This window comes from Electrophorus electricus, chromosome 6, assembly GCF_041902795.1.
Source record: "Electrophorus electricus isolate QZ-2024a chromosome 6, ASM4190279v1, whole genome shotgun sequence".
NCBI lineage: Eukaryota > Metazoa > Chordata > Actinopteri > Gymnotiformes > Gymnotidae > Electrophorus > Electrophorus electricus.
This window is the reverse complement of record NC_137502.1, coordinates 4105923-4127500: the sequence shown is the minus strand read 5'-3', so window position 1 is coordinate 4127500 and position 21578 is coordinate 4105923. Positions and strand designations below refer to the sequence as shown.

At 40.0% G+C, this 21578-nt stretch overlaps 1 protein-coding gene across 1 annotated transcript in view; it reads left to right on the top strand.

Moving 5' to 3' along the window:
• Positions 1–21578, top strand: part of fkbp16 (FKBP prolyl isomerase 16) — a 35342-nt gene that overhangs the window by 462 nt on the left and 13302 nt on the right. The window contains 4 exon segments of the mRNA XM_035525451.2: positions 1–1148; positions 1179–2165; positions 2698–2867; positions 3385–3473. The exon segment at positions 1–1148 is cut by the window's left edge and continues 462 nt beyond it. Of these exon segments, the coding sequence (XP_035381344.1) occupies positions 1763–2165; positions 2698–2867; positions 3385–3473 (662 nt within the window). The 5' untranslated portion in view covers positions 1–1148; positions 1179–1762.

Sequence of the window (21578 nt, the reverse complement as noted above, 5' to 3'; positions counted from 1 at the left end):
TAGGTGGCCAAAATGTTTTTAGGTGGTATTGAAAGTGTGGATTTTAAGCATTGGTTAAAAATTGGTTAATAAGAAATGTATACTACCAAATCCCTAGAAGAGCCTTTGGGATTAAGGAACATTCTTGTAGTACCTAATGCAGGTTTTGTATGTCATATGTCATATGTCTGAGATACAGGGATAGTTTCTGACTTGACAAACAAGCTGTGTCACTTGCCCAGTAAAGTGTCATTCAGGCTCAGTTCTTTGTTTGTAATAGAAACATATGCATCCCAATATACAAGTGATTCTGTTCAAAATTTATATTGCTGGGGCCCGTTATGATTACAGAGTGTGTGACTGTGATACCACTTGTACTGAAGTGCCAAAGTATCTGTGAAAGTGGAACTTATGCATTTATGACCCAGTGCATAAAGCAGTGGCATCACCTGCTGTATGTAAACAAGTGCCTTTAATCCAAATTAAAAATAATATTCACTCAAGACAATAATATCAGAGCTTTGTGGAAGTGAAAGCCATTCACTGTTTAAATGAGTCACCCAATTAAAATCTGAAGTCAACGTTTATACTACGCTTAAATGCCAATTAGAGTTTGGTCTCCAAAAAAGTAAGAAAAAAGCAGGCCCATGCAATGTTCAGTTCTATCAATGCCATAAACACTGCCAACAGCCTCTGGGGAGAAGACAATGCACCCAAACGTCTCTTGTGTATTTTGCCTGTAGAGACAAGACAGGGAACAACATGCCATAGTCATACTTTGACTAAGAAGATTTAAGATCACACTTTAACATAAATATGACAAATAAATAAATCAACCCAATGCAATTCATATAATTTATCAGCTAACACTGAGCTACACTGACAATCCTAAAACTGTTATGATCTTCCAAAACGTCACTGACTGAAAAAGAGAAATTATTTTTCCCATTTGATTTAGAAATCCTGTACTCAGGTAATATAAGTTCTATTGATTGTTCACTGTAGTTTTAAACAGCTGTATTTTCTGTTTTTTGCATCAAAAAGTCTGTCAAGTCCCAGAGTCAAGGCCTGTCTTGTCTTGACATTCACTGTAGTTCATAGGCTGTCCTTTAAAGGTATGTTGCAAGCCTGGAAAAACCTGTTCATGTCTTCTTGGAGTGTTATTCTAGGTCAACCATTCCCTGTGAGTGTTATTCTAGGTCAACCATTCCCTGTGCTGAACATATCTATGTTAGGTTTTTGTTTTCTTTTGGTTTTTTGGCATTTTTTAGAACATGATGCTCATCCAAACTGAAACAGGGATCGGCAGGCCCTGAAATGTTATTGGTGGACATATTCATGGAAATTGCATTATGGGGTAGCGTGACGAAGTCATTAAGGATCTTACAGACATTTGGGCAGATTAGATTTTGGTCTTCTAATACATCAGATTACCCTAGTGACTGAGAGGGCTTCACTCTGTGACATTTTATGCACACTGCATTTCTGATCATTTCTTCATTTCATGATCATTTCCTTACAAATCTGGAACTGGCAGGCCTAAATATATAGTGGAATGACAGCATCCTGACTTCACTTTATGAAGGAGAAGAACTCCACCGGCAAGTAGTACACTCAGTTAGAGTGTAGATAGACTCTGGGCTTTAGAAAACACTACATGGTTTCAGTCATTACTGCAGGAGCTACATGGCTATAGCTGAGCTCCTAGGCAGAAACCATACTTGTTTCCCAGAGATCTGGGTGCACTGACACGGAGACTGTCTGGTTTGGGAAAGCTCTGTCGATGTTATCACTTGCACCCTGTAGAGAAATGGAACCAGTCCCAGGAGAAGCTGAGGACAAATCACTAAGTCTGGGGAAACTTGCAGTGAGACCACTCATTCCAGTCCTTAAGGGCACAAGAGGACATGGAGGAGATGACATGGGTACTGACCCTACCAGTACTGTTACCTCCTTACCAAACCTCAACCTCTCCCCATCTCACATTCCTGAGGCGAACAATAAGGATTGGCAAAAGCTGGGAAAGTCACCCAATTTGGGGAAAGCTGTGCGGTTTTCAGAGACGGAGGAAGTAGAGAAAAGAAACAGCTTGGAGGAAAGTCTTTTCCCAGACCATGGGCTTGATAAATTGACAACTACTAGCTTTGAGGAGCTGTTCTCAGCAGAGGATTGGCTCGACCTCACTGGTAAGATGCCCACATAACCAAAGGATCCAAGCATTCTGTGATCATAATTACAAAACTGCTCCAGTTTGCTCTTGTAGTGGTTTTGCAGTATAGCATTATGATATATTCATAAATCCATAATTTTAAACCTAAAATATTTTCTAGCAAGTAACTGTGTATATCACTTAATCTTCCTTCTATGCAACATATACAAAATGTAATTCTAAACATGTTGCCATCTCTCATTAAACACAAACTGATTTTTTTATTTGACAGAAAGACAAAACACTTGGTTCTTGGAGCATGCCATTAAGTCAAGACTCTAATAATTTGACCAGTGTAGGATGCAAGCATCAAGAGACTCATAACCCTTGGTAAACCAGGCTTTTACATTTTTATTTATGTTATTATTTATGTTATTTTCAAACTGCAGCAAAACCTGTCAGACACACCACAAAATACCACTTCCTAAGTTCACAACTTGATGCTGGGACTCTCAGTATATAGGTTGACCCAGCCTTCCCTTCTCCTCTTGCTCATGGCCTCCTTGCAGATGACCACCTACTCTGGAAGAAATTGCTCAAACCTGGACATAGACGTGCCTCGTGCCCTGTCTGTGGTCAAGAGGTGATTCTGAAAATGGAGAGTGTCTTAGAGGACAGGAGTGTGGTGGAAAAAGACTGCAAGCTGGTCTTTGTCACTGGGGAGGGAGATGTCAACCAGGTGAGAGACACACTGGCACACACACACAGACACACACACTCTTTCAGAGCACCTGTCGGTGTGCAGACTGTCATCTTGCACCTGCTCCATGTTGAGATCTCTGTGGGGAATAGTCCATGTTTTCACATGCCAGCTATTGTATATGTTTACGTTCCCTCCTTGTGCATATGACTCCAGATGATAATTCTTTTTAAAGGTAGGGCATTGTAAGAATTATGTGAAAGTGTTTACTGTTGTTTTTAGGTACTTCAATCTTTTTAAAAATCTTTTTAGCTTGCACATCCTTATACCATCATATTTTGTGCTGCATTGAAAAAATTAAGCCAACTAATGTGCATGATCAGTTTATAGTTTTATTTCTAATTAAGTCAATGCTCGGAAACAAAACAAATGTTTTATATTTATAGATTTTAATACCTTCTTTATTCAGTATTTTACCACTTTGTAACTGTATTGTTGTAAAGTCTATTCTGTATCACCCTGAAAGACTGAATGTGTGACCCGTGCTTGTGTGCAGGCTTTAGAGGAGTGTGCCATTACAATGTGGAAGGAGGAGATAGCATTACTTCTGGCAGACTCACGGTACACCTATGGACTTCTGGGAAGGTAGCAGACAAAACCAGGAAGCTGCATTATACTTGTGAACACTCTCGTATGGGTGTCACCAAAATCAACACCAAGCCCAATTCACATGGGTATGTTGAGAGGGGTCCATAAAATCTACATTGTGTGGGTAAAAAAAATGACTTTCTGCTTCATCTTCAAAACCTCACCCTTTTCAAAGACAGAGTGTGTTAACAGGCCTCTGAGCATGTCTGTGATGACACTGGTTTGTGTAATGTGACATTTTTCTTGTGACAAAGTCCTTTTGAACCTGTTGCTGCTGGAGCGAAAGGCCTCTCCCTACTAGCCTGTTAAATGAAGCGTGAATAAGAGCAGATGGCCTCCCACCCAAGCACCATTCAGTTGCTGGCCAGAGGTTCCTGCCCCTCCCTTCCACAGCTCAGGGAGCACTGCTCCAATTTCAGACAACGGCTCTGTTTTACTACTCTTAATTAAAAGAGCATAGAAGTCCAAATATTCAACACATGTCAGCCTAAGTTCATTTTTTGGATTGTTTTGTTAATGTGAATTTGCAAATTGTCACATATGCTGTGCAGGCTAATAGACTTCTACAAATCATATAAACTAAGTAATGTATAAATGGAGCCCTTATCTTCCCACACCCACCAACCCCCACACACCCACAGACACAAAACACAAGCAATACAAGTGACAATTCTTCATCTGCATTATATTAGGGCTTGGGCTGTGGATAACTTTATTCATGAATGACTTGGAGCAAGGTGAAGCAAGCAAGCAAACAAACAAACAAAATCACAAAACAATGCTTCTCAGCTGTGGCCAAGATTCTTTGAATCATTCAGTAAGCACATTACAGTATAATGAAAAAGCAGGCACCATATTCAGGGGACATGCTCCTTCATGACTTGTTTTGCTTTCTTCCTGAATGTAGTGACAACAATCTGTTTTTCAAAAAGAAATCTAAGCTTCCATCAGCGCTTTCTCTGAACAGGATGCCTTGGCCATGCACTTCCCATATTATGAACATACAGCACATGGAGGTGTGCCACATGCCTTGTTTTTGTGCCGATTGTATTAAGCTTGTTCTCAGTGTGTGGATGTGTGTGCGTGTGTGTCTGCAGCAGGGAATCAGAGAGGGCTCCAGAGTGATTGTTAGGCATGGCTGAGGTAGAACAGAGCCAGGCACTGATGGGACAAGCTCCAGAGCGGCTCTCTCACTGGCCCTGTTATGAGTGGCCTCCTCCGGGAGCAGGGTAGTCGGGAGAGGCAGCCAGATCCAGAGTTAATGGTTGTTTTTGATGCCACTGATTAGGGCTCTATGTAGCAGAGTCAAATTTAGCCCAGCCCCTAAGGTAGATCTCACAGGCTTCTCACCAGCAGTTAAAAAGCATGAGAGCATAGCCACTGTGACAACATCTCCTCCCATGGCACTCATATGGGTACAATAAAAGAAAACATACACACTGATCAGCTTAAGAAAAAACTCCCACACTTTGCAGCTCCATCACAAGCAGCCATATGTGATGATCAATATGCAACAAATGCAGGTGATTCAGTGATACATCCTATATGTGTGAAAAAGGGCACTGGATACTGCTCCTCATTCCATGGCTGAGGCTGATTAGGCCATCTGTGATGGAAAGGAGCACTCAAAGATAAATGTAATCACAAGTAACTTGTTCTCCTTGCCTGGTTGTGGCAGTTTGTCAGAATGGCACTGTGAAAGCAAAAAGGTTTGGATAGATAGATAGATAGATAGATAGATAGATAGATAGATAGATAGATAGATAGATAGATAGATAGATAGATAGATAGATAGATAGATAGATAGATAGATAGATAGATAGATAGATAGATGAGAGAGAGAGAGAGAGAGAGAGAGAGAATCTCATTAAGTCACTCTCCAGGAGCAGTGGCATGCATTGATTGAGCCCTGTTGGTAGCCTGTAACAGACAGCCCTGTCTCCTCTGAGGGCACTTCACAGCTTTTAGTGTGCACCGTCTGCAGACAAGCTGATTCCACTAACTGGGAAAAGAACCGTGGCGCTGAAAGTGGGCAGCAGCATTTTCTCTTCTCCTCTTGTTCTTCCTGTCTGTCCGTATGTCTCTCTATCTCTCTCTCACTTCCTATCTGTCTATAATTGTCCCTTTTTCTCTTACTCTCTCTACTTCTCCATTTTTCTTTTTTATTCTCTTAGACCTCTCTCTCTTTCTAACAAATCATCCAAAAATTGCTCCAAAGCCAGTATATTAGCCTGCTAAGGCCAAGAAAACTCTTTTGTCACTAACAATTTAGCTATCTAAACGTGACAGGGAGTGTGGTAAGAAGGGGCAGGCAGTGCAGTGAGAATTGGTAAATCAAGTTTAAAGAGCAGCCATGGTGAAAATGAGTCAAAGATCGACACAATACAGAGATGACTGCAACCTCAAAGTTATTTGAACTTTAAAAGAGAGGCAGAGAAGAAGATCCCACAGAAACCATATCCAAGCATTTCCAAGAAGGCCTCAGCTGGATCTCAGGCGTCGGGGTTGTGCCCATGAATCAGCACACATAGCAGAGTTCTGCTCCGACCCAAAACCAACAGAGGGTAGACTGCGGATGAGGGTGTGCGGGTAGGCTCCCCCTTACACACCCACCTACCCCTGAGTGAACACCATTCATCTCAAGTTGGTGAGACTGGCAGTGATTTGTGCTGTGACACTGCTATAAGGGCTCAATAGAGTATATTAATGGTATAAGTTCCCAGGATGTCTCTTAAAGTTATATTTTTGGAGTCGAGGGATGTTAGTCTTTAGCTCATGGCCTTAGAGTCCTGAGAAAGTCCTGCCATCCTGAGAATAGCAGATAAGGAAATGCAATTAAGGTTTGAGAATGAATTTAATGCTCAGCCTTCAGTGACACAAATTCTTTTATTTCATGCATGCAGGAAAACTGAATGGGTTACACATTTTAAGGCCAATACAAAATAACAACAAACGCATATGAATGATGAACTTTTTCACACACACACACACACACACACACACACACACACACACACACACACACACACACACACACACACACACACACAGGCCAGACAGAGCTGTAACAGGCCAAACAGATGCCAAACAAAGCTGGATCGAGGCTGTCATTACCAGCATGAGGAGAAAGAAGAGCATCCTCCCTGTAATTCTCGGCAGCGGCTCCATCCAGCTCCGTGAACCCTGCTCGGGAGGCGTTTACATTTACTCTGATTTAGATGTCCTAAGCAAACCCCAGATGGTCTGGGCAGAGTGAACTGGAGTGAACTATCTCCGTGTGGATTCTCGGCACTTAGGACGGAGTCACCCCAGGGGGAAATAGTGCAAAATGAAAACTGAGGGGAGCTGAAATGAATGACCTAATCCTTTGGCAGTGAGGTTGACTGTAAACACAGCTACAGGCAGTTATCCTTGTAGCTATTTGTGTGGGGCGGTGGTGTGGTAAAGAATGGTGCTGGAGAGCGATGGAGTCATTGCCAAAGTCTGAACTTATTCCCTAAGAGTGATCCCTGGTCTTTACTTTCAATCAGTTGCTGGGAACTTGATGCAAGGAAGCTTTGTGTTGGGCTGAGTAAAAGGCCGACGGTTCTGAAATCACATTTCTAACACTCTGGTTAACTCTGGCTCAATCTGCCTGCACTGTTGCGTTTCTTAGGAGCTGAAGTTGTCAAAGATGAGAGAAACAGATAAGAGACTCTTTACAACATGCAGTGATGAAAAAAACTTTCACAAGACATGAACAGTTACCAATAGAACAAACAAACAAGCAAAAATCTACATTATTTTTCTTTTTTGCTTTAAGTTGTATTTTATTTTGACAATTAGAATAGTCTCAATGATGTCAACAAACCTGATAAACATTAAACTAAAATTTAGTATCACATTAATTAAAAGCTAATGCGATCTTTGTATTAATCGTAGCAGTATCTCACAGCTCAAGACCTGTGCATAGGGCTAGATAATTCAATGCTTTGTGATATACTCTTCCCTTTCAGAGAGCAACCGAGGTTACACTGCCATTTGTATTCCATGACATTACCAATGTCATGACCAGGAAGTCCTACTTGTGCTTAACAGACTACGGTACAGAATGCAATATGAATCCATATCCTTAAAGCCAGACAACTTGAGCCTAGAGCACTCTCTCAAGCCATTACTGACGTGCTCTTAGGAAATGTTGATTCAAAGCAGCATTAGAACCATGTCTAAGGAACTAAAATAATAAGCACAAACAGATTAGCACTATGAGCAAATAGCACAGTGTGAATCTGTGAGTGTGTGTGAGAGAGCAGAGACAAACTGTCCCTCATCTGAATGGCAAACAATATATCTGGAATATGTGGGTGCTGGTAACACTGATAAAAATCTCTCCGACATGCTGACATATGACGCATCCTTGCATGCTAAACACATGGACCTACATGTGCTCAGGCATTCGCTCACACACACAGACACACACGCACATACATGCTGTTAGGCAGCCAAGTGATGAGTGTGTTCACAGGAGGTTTTTAAATGAATACACACAAAGTCCTGATGACTTATTTTTATTGCCAAATCTTGATAATGAGCAGATGAACGTTTATCAGACTGACAGCAGAGCAGAAATTGCCAGTGGCCCCTGTTCATCTGTCTTTAGCCAAATGGCACTACAGAGTCAACAGCTAAAGTCTCCAGAACAGAGGTCCAAACAGTCAATAATACATTTGGGTGTTATCAAATATTATTACTTACTTTCCACTGTTGCATGCTTGAAGATTCTATTTATTTTACTTTTAGTATCATTTTCCAAAATACATTATTATTTTTGAGAGAAGTGAATATTATTAGACAGTAGTAGTATTCCATGAAAATAAATTTGAAATTGAAATTACAAGGTGGTACATATGTTTAAAAAAGAGTTGTCTGCAGTGACTGGGTGATTAGGTTACCTCTTAAATCTAGTAACAGTGCCATCCATCAACAACAAGACAGTAAGCGACTTACTTTAATGTTCAACCACAGTTGCCAACCACAAATTCTTAGACACTCCCCAATCCACAGCAAAATAAAACAATGCTACTTGCACAAATGTACAAGTAAAATACATACTGTAACACAGTCAGAGCACTGCTTTTAATTTTTGGATCAAGCTGAACATTCACATGATTGTTACTGAATGATCCTATCAGTATACAAGTGATTCAGATCATTTGCAGTTTACCTGCAATGTAGATCATGACATGAAATGCATGGCTTAGTACTGCTAATCCATACAGAACCATCTTATCAGTTAATGACCATGTCTAAATTATGCTGTGTTGTAGACCCATAGCCCTGGCATGTTCAGCTATGGCTGATAACTGACACTGAACTTTATTAAATACAAAGTCTCACAAAAAGAATGACTTTTTATTTTATTTATCAACATAGCACTATGTATTTTAATATAACAATAAAGTAATATATTAAGCTTTTCCTATATACTAAGCTCCAATCATAACAACAGTTTGAAATGCTGTGGGTAAAAGCATCTTTGATCTCCAGACAGTGTGAAACAAAGACCATATGAGATAATTTGGACTGTTTGAGCTTGTAATGTTGTTTCGGTACAGTAAATGAATATGTATGTATGTGTTATTTATATGAGGATGTGAGAGATGGTTAGGTGGAGTACTGTGACGCACAGATGTGTCACTCTGCACACATGGTGTGCCTGCATGTAAAAGTGGGTGTACATGTATTAATGTGGTCTCAGAGGTGTGGGTGTGTGTGTATGACTCAGATGACCGATTCCAGTCAGCATTCAGCATCCTTCGAGCTTAGTGTGCTTGTACATGTCTGTGCAATGCTAAAGGTCTAAGCATGGGGAAGAACATTGGGTGTGTCTGGGGATACAACGTTCACTAACCATGGGCTACGCTGCGCAGCTTTATGCTACCATGTTCAGCTATTTGCTACCATGTCTAGCTACACTGCTTGGCCAAAAAAAGGTCACCACCTGGATTTAACTAAGCAAATTGGTAAGAGCCTCCCATTGGATAATTACTGCATGGGTGATTATGTTTCAGCTGGCGACAAGTTATTTAACCATAACTGATGCAGTGAGTAGCTTCTCATTTGTTAAACAGCCATGTCGAAAGACACATCCTGTGGTCGTGAAAAAGATGTTAATCTGTTTCAGAAGGGTCAAATTATTGGCATGCATCAAGCAGAGAAAACAGCTAAGGAGATTGCTGAAACTACTGAAATCAGGTTAAGAACTGTCCAATGCATTATTAAAAAGTAGAAGGACAGTGGAGAAACATCATCTTCGAGGAAGGAATGTGGTCGGAAAAAAATATTGAATGACTGATCGGCGATCACTTAAACGTGTGGTGAAATCAAACTGTAGAAAAACAACAGTAGAACTCTGGGATATGATTAATAGTGAAAGTAAGAGCATTTCCACACACACAATACGAAGGGAACTCAAGGGATTGGGACTAAACAGCTGTGTATTCTCAAGAAAACCACTTGTCAGTGAGGCTAACCGGCAAAAACAGCTTCAATTTGCTAGGGAGCATAAAGATTGGACTCTGGAGCAATGGAAGAAGGTCATGTGGTCTGATGAGTCCAGATTTGCCCTGTTGCAGAGTAATGGGCGCATCAGGATAAGAAGGGAGGCGGTTGAAATGATGCACCCATCATGCCTAGTGCCTGTGGGGGCAGTGCTATGATCTGGGATTGCTGCAGTTGGTCAGGTCTAGGTTCAGCAACATTATGTGCCCAAAGAATGAGGTCAGCTGACTACCTGAATATACTGAACGACCAGGTTATTCTATCAATGGATTTTTTCTTCCCTGATGGCATGGGAATATTCCACGATGACAATGCTAGAATTCATTGGGCTCAAATTGTGAAAGAGTGGTTCAGGGGGCATGAGACATCATTTTGACACATGGATTGGCCACTACAGAGTCCAGACCTAAACCCTATTGAGAATCTTTGGGATGTGCTGGAGAAGACTTTGTACAGTGGTCCAAATCTCCCATCATCAATACAAGATCTTGGGGGAAAAATAAATTCAACTCTGGACAGAAATAAATGTTGTGACATTGCAGAAGCTTGTGGAAATGATGCCACAGGGAATGCATGCTGTAATCAAAGCTAAAGTTAGTCCAATGAAATATTAGAGTGTGTGACCTTTTTTTTTGGCTAGGCAGTGTATATTCTATCGCATCCAGCCATACAGTACCATGTCCAGCCACATGCTACTATGCCTAGCTATACAATACCATGTCCAGTTATACGCGACAGTGCACAGCTATACAATGCCATGCCCAGTTTTACATTAATGTGCCCATCCATATACTACCACACCCAGCTAAACTCTACCATGCCTGAGTTTGACACTTCGCTCTGCACCTCTGCAGGCATTTCAGAGTAAATGCATCTCCAGTTCTGTTGGAGGTTTGAAAGATTAGGTGAGTCATGTGGTTTCAGAGCAGAAAGGACAGGCAGTCTGACGCTTCCCTCAGATACCTACTGAAAAGTGAGACAGAGCCACTCCCAGCTCTTATGCAGCAGGTATCAGCCTGCTCTGAGGAAACACACACACACACACACACACACACACACACACACACACACACACACACACAGGTATGCTGACACGGGGGCAGTCACAGATACAATCAAACCCGTTAATAACGAAGAGGAATCAGGTTTCCAAAGATCATGCACACGATCACACATATGTTCATACACCCCCACACAAACTAATAAATGTAGTAATTAAGATCAGATGAATTCTAGCTGTGGCAAAACAGCAAATGGTGCTCACTTGTTTTAACTGGAAAATAACTAAATGTTTTTACTTGGCATAAGTGCAAGGCCCTTTATGCCTGAATCTCTGCCTTCTCTTTGACCCCCACATGTGGCCTTGCTAATCTCCCATCCCCCTTAATGTTTACTCGCGTCTTCTGTTCTTTGCTGGCAAGCTCCTCTCTTATCTCCCACATTGACACTAGTGTTACTGTACCAAGATAAACGTCCCCATCTCCACTTCTGCTTTTTTTTCTTTTACTTTTCTGTCACAACTAAAAGCCTCATTCACCGGTACTGTACTTCTGAGGACTGTTACAGTCATCCATGTTTGTTTTTTGCTTTGTCTATAAGAAGCGCCGATCAAAAATCTGGTCTGAGGTCTGAATGGAGTACAAGAGTGTTGGTAAGACCTCAACACCTGGTGCATATTAACCTGATACATATTAACTGTTAAAATGACAAACACCAAGTTAACATTCACTTTGAAGACAACCACACAAAATTCAACTGAATAGCAGAGCATTCAAGAGTTTTATCACACATGACAAATAGCTCCAAATGACAAATGGAATGCTAAAACACCACTGCCGCTGCCCAGAATCTGAGCTTCCTTAACAAGGGTGTTTTCGGATTTTAGTGGGGGAGGAAGTGCTTCTCCTTTCTCTTCTTATGGCCCTGTTCTGCCTGTGGTTTGACCTACTGAAAGTAAAAACAAACACAATGGTCATTTACTGGAAGCTTGATGGTATTAAAGACAACTAAATTTAAATCCTACACTGTGTCCACAATATGCATTTTTAAGGATTATTTTATTATTGAACAACTACAGTGCTCTCAGTCAATCCAAAATGTTAATAAACCTCAAACCTGAATATATATGAAAGTAAAAGTGAGGTTTTAGCTTTCTTAGGAGAATATCTGTGTGCACATAATTATGGGGCAACTATTAGTGTGCAGAATTATTATGCAACTAAATGAGAAACAGAAATTTTCCCATCTTACTTGTTTATTTTCATCTGTTAAAGTGAGACTAAACAACTAAATTTACAAATAAACATTTCTGATATTTCAGAATTATTTTTTTTTTATCAGTGACCAATATAGGCACCCTTCTTTTCAATAAGTCATAAGCCTTCCATTCATGGAGTCTGTCATTTTCTTAATCTGCTGACGATCAACTTTTTGTGTAGCAGCAACCACAGCCTCCCAAACACTGTTCAGAGTGCTGTACTGTTTTCCTTCACTGTATATCTCCCATTTAAGAAGGGCCCACAAGTTCTCAATAGGGTTTAGGTCAGGTGAGGAAGGGGGCCATGTCATTATTCTTTCATCTTTAAGGCCTTTACTGGCTAGCCACACAGTGGAGTACTTCGGTGCATGTGATGGAGCATTGTCCTGCACAAAAATTATGGTCTTCTTGAAAGATGCAGACTTTTTTCCTGTACCACTGCTTGAAGTAAGTGTCTTCTAAAAACTAGCAGTAGGTTTGAGAGTTGATTGTGAGCCCATCTTCAACCTAAAAAGGACAAACTAACTCATCTTTAACAATACCAGCCCATAGCAATATCCCACCTCCACCTTGCTGGCACCAAAGTGGAGCTCTGTGCCCATTACTGATCCAGCCACAGGCCCATCCATCTGGTCTGTCAAGAGTCACTCTTGTCTCATCAGTCCATAAAATCTTTGAAAACTCTTCAGATATTTCTTGGTCTTGTCTTGACATTTTACCTTATGTGTCTTATTCGGTGGTAGTCGGGTTTCAACGTCCCTTACATTGGCCATGTCTCTGAGTACTGAACACGTTGTACTTCTGGGCACTCCATGTAGGTTGCAGTTCTGAAATATGAAAGCACTGGAGGATTATGGGTTCCTGGTCACATCACATTTGAGTCTTCTCAAATCTTTAGCAGTTAAAGTGCATCTTTTTTTCTCAACACATTTCTTGCGAATGTGATGATTATTTGCAACAAAATGTTTGATGGTTCTGTGATCACATCCCAAAATCTTAGCAATTTTAAGAGTGCTGCATCCCTCTGAGAGGCTTTTTACAATTTTGGACTTTTCAGAGTCAGTTAAGTCTCTGTTTTGGCCCATTTTGCCTGAGGAAAAGAAGCTGCCTAATAATTATGCACACATTGATATAGGGTGTTGATCTCCTTAGGCCACACCCTCCCTCATTACACAAATACACATCACCTGATATGCTTAAATCCAATATGCATTCAAGTTTATACAGCTTGGAGTTGGAAAATATGCATAAAATGATGATATGGTCAAAATACTCTCTTACCTAATAATTGTGCACATAGTGTATAGAGATCCATTTCATTGTAACAGTGCTTTTTACAAAACCCAGACTTGGTAACCTGGCTCACAAACAAAACAAAGGTCAGGGATGCTTGGGTGAAGGATCATCTTGAGCACAGTACTTTTACAATCTAGCTATTTACATCTGACACATATTACGCATCACTGTAAATGTCGCAAATATAGTAGTGCGTGCAATAAAGCACAGATCTTCTCAAAACACTGAATTACTTTCCTCCAGTGTGTCCACTTTGAATTGTAATCGATAGGCTGAGTCAGAGCAGCCAGCAGATTTATTCGAATAATCCTCAAAGCTCCAATGTACAATCAAGCCTGTCTCTGACTTCCTCCTGTATGAGACAGACAACAATAAAAGGAGACTCAGTAATGAACTACCTTGTCACGACACAGTTCTGTGACTTTTCCTTAAAAAACAACCACATTGGTAAAGTATTATCTAGTTCAGACAAACATGGGAAATGATGTGGCTTTTGGACCTAGAAAGAGGTTCCACCCAGTGTGTAAACAGATGCCAAATTTTGTCACTGTAGCAAAATCTTACAGCTAAACCTGGACCAACCTCTGGTGTATACAGGTGAGAGGTTTTACCAATGTGAGTGGTAAGTTCAGACTGTGTTGCATAAATGTGAATTGTGTGAAGTGCTATTTTTAACTGATAGCACCACCTCACTAGCTAAACGTGCATGTCCCATAGGCATGTGAGGAAATGCTGCTTCCATATTTACTCCTACCTCTCCCACTCTCTCTATTTATCTGACTGTGTCTGTTTCCTTTGTGTTACTAAATGGGAAACCATAATAAATGAACACTGCCATCTTAGATCCTCAGCATCAAGGTGTACACTAAAGGCTGTTTAGAATGTTGCCTTTTGTTAAAGCATAGCTCACATTCCAGCAACTTGCTCATGTACATACCTTATCAAATGTTTACTGAGAGATGACATAGACTTCTACCACTAAAGTCACGTATGTCGTGTGGAACAAGACTTGAAAAGCTCTGCTTTGTCAACTGAGATGAGACATCTGTGACTAGCTAAACTTTCTGTGCACATAGACAGCTGAGGTTAAAATGCAATGGTATGTCTTCTTGATATTTTTTGATATTGAAGTGCATGATATATAGATGTCACAGTTGGAACCACACAGAGAAGGCAGCCAGATAGACTTACATCAGTGTCTCCATAGCCTTCTGGATGTGTCTTGAAAAACACAAGTGTTTTCTGACCTTGACTTTGCATTCCCTAAGATGCATTTGAATAGGTCTCACACTTAAAGCCTCAGCATCCATCAAGTTTGTGTATACACTATTTAGGGAGATGATGCACACAAATGTGGGCCTAAAAGAACAACAGGCATAAAATGGGAAAAACTATTTATTACATCTTTAATAATGACCAGATGACTTTCAGTTAATGAGAGTTAATCAGAGGCTGTAGTGAAAGCTGCATCACTATTGGTCATATAGCTTAACCTGTGCATGTGTGTGTGTCTGTGTCATACATAGTTGTCTCCTTTTGAGAGAGCAGACTTGTGGCAGGATACCTAGTGCCATGCAGAGCTAACAACCCCCCCCCCCCTTCTTGCGCACACACACACACACACACACGCACACGCTTACGCACAGTATGCTGTGAGTCAGAGAGGAACACGTCAGATCTTCGTCACTGGCCTTCTTCATCAGTATTCAGCTCAATTCATCATACACACACAGACTCCACCACACCACACCACACTCACACATCTTGCCAAAGCAAAAACTAAATAGCTACTATTGGAAAAGCATAAAAATAAACATCCACTGCTGAAAATAATTTACGTAATTAGCATCATGAGATGTGAAAAGAAAGACACGGAATGTTCCACTTCAAAGTAGAATTAGTCAACCAACAGAAATTGCTGTCTTTCCCTTATTTTAATTAAATGCTAAATCATTGTAAAAAGAAGTGCCAGTAATATGTATGTAAACTGCTGCATTAATAGTTTGGCTAATACTAAAATGTATTTAAAAGGACCAATATGAATTTTTAAGGACCAATATGTAATATTGACATCAGGGGTTCAAAATGGGCACTGCAGATCAATTTCAGACTAAACTAAACTTTGACAATGGTAAGTGACAAGTCCTACACTGTAAACTGATTGGCTAATGTATATGTTTACAATGTTTTTATTATTATAAACTTGCTCACGTGGATTTTATATAACTCTGTCAATGTTAGCTAGCTAGACGCCAAAGCCAAAGCCAAAGCTAAGACGGTTAACCCAAAAACATTACATTAGACAGCTAGCGAGCTAAATAGATAGTAGCTAGGGATGGGCATGAGCAATGTTGGTAGATTTGAATGTCAGAATTTGTTATATATATATAGTTAAGTGCATTCTTAAATTGAGTCAGTGAAGAGTCATTGACAGTGTACTTCTGTCACACTGGTTGTTGCTGAGTTAGTAAACAGAATTCAGCATAAAAAGTACTGAGTTTAATTTTAGTATATGAAACAAAAATGTTTTGTTGCCCAGTGTTATGAAATACCAGAAACAACAGCAATAACTAAATAGACCTAAATAAATGCAATACAACAACAACAACAACAACAATAAATCCAGTACAACAAAATCAATATGATGATGATGACGATGATGACAACGAAGAAGAAGAAGAAGAAGAAGAAGAAGAAGATATATTTCTGGTATCCCTCTGCAGCACTCTGATATTAAGCATTATTTGAACCATTTACTGCTACTGCTACTGATGATTACAATGAACCCAATGGCTGTAGTCACGTCTCTGTGTTCAAGTTGCTAATATTCAGCTCTGCTGGCATCTGCCTATCCAACAGAGATATGAAAATGAGTGATGCAAAGCTTCACACTAATAACACCACTATAATTAGCGTCCCAGATGTGGAGGACTCCATGACAACCACAGACAGGTCTCTCTCATTAGCAGCAAGACATACTGAGCTGGAGAGTGGATAAGTGAAACAGGACATTCACACTAGCATAACAGCTAATTTAATGTAAATAATGTAATATTGGTGTGTGTATGTGTGGGAGTGGACTTTTAAAAAAAAATCTGGTTACCTAACATACATCTTCTCATTAACAGCAAGTCATGTGGTCATTACTGAAAACGTAATCAATAATTAGAATCAATTAGAATCAATAATTAGAATGTTTGCCTAAATGATAAACATGCAGTTTCAGAAATATGATTAGGGATTAGAACAATACATTTGCTCATAATAGCTCCTGCAAGGTACAGACTGTGCAAACAGACAATCAGGTACCTTTGATGTTGGTGGGAAAAGCATACACTGAAACACAGCCAAGTGTCAGGGATCATAAAGAGAAATATAGGCATATGAGCTCGACACCTCTAATTTCAAATGGAAGACCACAGAAAGTTGTGGAAAAAAACAAAGCTAAGATCCTGTGAGACCTCCAGATGCAGACAAACAATGAAAATAATGGTGAACCAACCGTAGTGGTAGTAGATAAAATGCAGGAAATGGCAGTGGTAATAGATATGACAATCCCAAATGGTAGCAAGACAAACAAAAGAGAATGTGAAATGCTAACATGAAAGTTGCTCCAGTGGTGATAAGGGCATTTAAGGGCTGTGACTGCTAAACTGGAAGAGTGGCTCCTACAGATCCAAGGATTGACTATGATCTCAGTCCACAAGAACACCATCATAGGAATGGCAAAAATACTTCACTGCTCCCTCAAACCTCTAGGCCTCTGACACAGTGTGTCTTGGTTGGTGTGCTATACCCCTGAGTTATTGATCTAGTACTTAGTTCTTGTTCTTGTACCATTATTATTGTGCTGTCCATCAGTCCAGCCTTTTTCATTGATAGGATTATCTTCTGTCAGCCACCTCTGCTATCTTTCAGTGTTTCTCTCCATGAAGGTGCTTATCCTGTCATGGAACATCTTCTATCTGTGTGAGTCACTCCTTAGGGGTTATTGAACAATATTCATAGATGTTCCATGACTCATCTCAGACAGTGCATTTTACATTTTGCAGGTTCCCTCCCTTCTCCTTTGGACTGGTGTACAGTCATTGGATGCTGGATTTTGGATGCCAGCAGCTTCCAGCTCTTTTCTTGGCCTGCTTAATGTGCCTTAAGGAAATGTATGACTGCCAAGGCATATGCATTTATGGCTTTGATCTTATTATTCACATTCAAGTACATCTCGTGGACCTGTCTTAACCTTTGCAGGTACTTGGATGTTGCAGTTTTTCTGGGTTCTGCCTCATGATTCCTGTGGTAGTTCAATTCCCCCTAATATGATTAGTCAGTTTTTACTATCAGCCAAACAAATTTCACTAGCCTGAATGACATTCCAGTGTCCTTACTGAAGATCCTGGTCATGTGGATCAGAGTATGTCCTTTTCTGTCTTGATGTACAGTTTGATGTAATCTGTAAAACACAAGGAAGATGATGGTAGGTCTGTTCCTGAATCTGTTTCTATATTGACCCTTATTTAATGTATAGGTGCTCCTATAGCTCGCCCTGGATTTGAGTAACAGGGTTTAAGTACACATGATGTCTCCTGATAAGTGTATGTAAGCTGATCTGGGTTAGTGTCTACCAAATGCAGAAAATGTAAATCTGGCTGAAAGGATTCAGGCAAATGTAGAACAGCAGTAGGGACATTGCATCTTCTGGCAATAAACCACACTTTATCATCACCTGGGCAATTGCTTTCAGTTTGACTTCTAATGTTGTTCTTCAATGTTCTATTGAATTCTGGATCCAGGCTCATATGGTCTTATTAAATGTATATAGTGCTAGGTAATTGAGTATCCATGATTGTGGAATTTAGTCATATGCTTTCTTATAAAGAATCTATAAAATGCTTAGGCTGGTTTGTCTGGTCTTGGAATACAGCTCTATCTCCAGTGGCTGGTGCTCTGAGTCACTGGTGTTGATTCCAATCCCATTCTGGGAAGTATTCATGTACTTGCACTTATGTCCATTCAGGTTAGTGGCTACTTGGCTATTTCTGACAGGAGCTTCCATGCTGTGAACAGTCAGGTTATTCATCTGTAATTGGATGGTGTCAGTTCCTTTGTTGGGCTCCTTCATGACCAATACTGTCCTGCCTTGTGTGGGTCTGGATGGGTAGCTAGCAGCTGGTTCATTTGTTCTGCTAGGTGGCCATGCAGAGCTGTTAGTTTTTTAGCCAGTAGGCATGGATAATATGAGTCCCAGGTCCCATGGTCTTGGACATCTGCTGTTGTAATGCTGACTAGTTCCTGCTCTGAGAGATTGTAATGCTCTGATTTTAGACCTTTTACCCACTAAGCATTGGTGTTTCATGATGATTCATTATTTTGTATGATCTTCCAGTACTTTTCCATTTTAGCTCTGGGTGGATTCTGTTGCACTGTAACTGAGAGTATACTTCAGAGAGATTTTTGGTGAAAACACCAGAAGACAGAACATGATTTACAGTGTTGCAAATAGCTAGTGAGAGAGTACACTGCTATTTGCAAAAGAGACAAGTAAGCTGGTTATATATTTGTGTAAAATATTTTAGCATGCTTTGAAAGTATATTTTATATATTCACTGGTGGATTCTGATTCAAACTAGCCTTAGTACTAGTCTGAGGCAAATAAATATAACTGGTTAGATCCTTCCTTGCTGTCAGTCACGTGCATGAAGAAGACAGCAAGACATTTTATTTAAACAGTTGCTTCAAAAGAGTAATATAAAATTGCTCCAGAAGGACATTTCCTGCAGACCATCATAGTTTGGATCTGCTTTGTTTCACATAAATATCTGAATCCCAATATCATTAATCAGGAAAAATATCTCACACATCTATGCCAGGTAATTATATGCAAAAGGACCACATGCAAAATTCTTTTTAAGAAATTAATTAATTTTGTTTGACAGCTTATTTATTTTGTCAGTCAGTTTGTTGGCAAATGAAATATTTTACAAGTTACACTGGAATTATTATGTTGTTTTTTTCTGTTTATTATGTGTTTCCATCTGATCTTTATTTCAGGAGAATCTGTCTTTCAAACAGGGACACAGTACATTGGAAAACAGTTTTAATTCTCTGTAAGTCTATGGGAAGTTTGTTTTCTGAAATGTCAAAATAAAGAACTACTGGACATGACACGTCACTCATAAAATATGTCCTAATACAAAATAGTGCAATGCCTCTTTCATTGTGTATCACAGTTATATTTCAGACAAGGAAGGTAAAAAATAGGTTGGTATTAACCTTGTTCAAAAATTTGACAAAATTTTAAGAAACTGGTCAGAAAAGTATCTATCACTTTTAATGCATAGTATTATGGCTTTAAGTAATTTAGTCTTATGGAAGAATTATTTATTCTTTATGTAAGTTCTTCTTGGGATGTCACATAATAACAAACCAAATATAATACACTATTCTTTTGTGCCCCTTGGATTTCCACGGTTTGTGACAACAGGGAAATATCCACTAAAGTCTCTTTTTTTCAGACAGACAGAGAAAAGAACTGGTGGTGTAGTATTACTTTGAAAGGGACTGTAGAGAAGAGATGACTCATATTACTTAGCAGGTGATATATTTTTTATGACAATTTTACCCTTACGTCACTTCTTGCCATGCAGCCGACGAGGATTAAAAAGCTTTACCGGTTCAATCCTAGCCCAGTGTCATTCTCCTGAATACTGCAGACTTCACAGAATCATGCTTTGTTTTGAACTGGAATGGTGTTTTTCACTTAAACAGGCCTTGAGCCAAACATTGACCTTGATCATTACCAAAACAATGAAAACATTGTATTATGTACTGGTTACTATTTCAACCAATGCAAGGGCAAGATTAATCGCTTCTTCCTACAGTTGGTCCCACTTTGATCAAGTAAACGTGAATTTGCTTTTTTAAAACCTTTATATTTTATGTTCATCCACATTCTGAAATCCATTACTTAAAAAATTAAAATTGTTCTGTGGTGATCAAAAGTCATTTAATTAACCTTTTGGATTCAAATAATAAGATACTGTATTACTTTACATTCTGTAATTTGCTATAAGCACAGAACAATGATCAATTACCACATAATCCAAACAAAATCAACTGATGAACATGTACATTATCATTAAGTTAGTGACAACTGAAGTTAACAAAGCTGTAAACCAACTTTGGTCATAATCGTCAGGTTTTCTCTGTCCTCCCTGGATGTACAAGGTGATATCTGTACGAACTTCCAGAGCAAATGTGAATATGAAATAGAGCAGAAGCACCATAGAGCAGTCATCCCCCAGAGTGTCATCCAGAACAAGCAGTAAACATGTGCAGCCACACACACACACACACACACACACACACACACACACACACGCACACACACACACACACACACATGCACACACCGCAGCCACAGCAACAGTAGCCCATAAAGCAGTGGGGGAAGCTGGCGCCGGTGACTACAGGGCTGGGTTTGAGTTCACGTTAAAAGGCTGAGAAAGCCTGCACTGCATTATGTGAGCCATTCTGATGAGCCCTCCCCCAGAGACACCAGCCCCCACCACCGTCTTGATCCACACTGTCCACTCCCCCCACCGCCTGAGCACATAAAAACAAACAATACTGTAAACACTGACAAGCAAGTGCGCCTTCCGCATATAATAGACAGCATAAAAGGCTAGGCTGGCTCCTGGAATGCTGTCAGTAATAGACTGCCCCTGTTCCACTAAATGAGGGACAGTGAAAGGAAAAACAGCTGTGCCACAGCACTGAACTGGGGATTGAAGCTAAGCCTCCTTTTGTCTGGCTCTGATGATGTGGTGTGCTCAGACACATCTTGAAAGAAAGAAATAATCTGTCCAAAATGAAATAAGCTTGAACAAGACTGTCCACAGGAAACCTCGATATGTCTGTTTTTGTATAGTTCTATGCAATTAGTTGCAGAATCCACCCACACCTCCAAAAATGTACACTACCAGGTTATTGCTATGGCAACTGAGGAATAT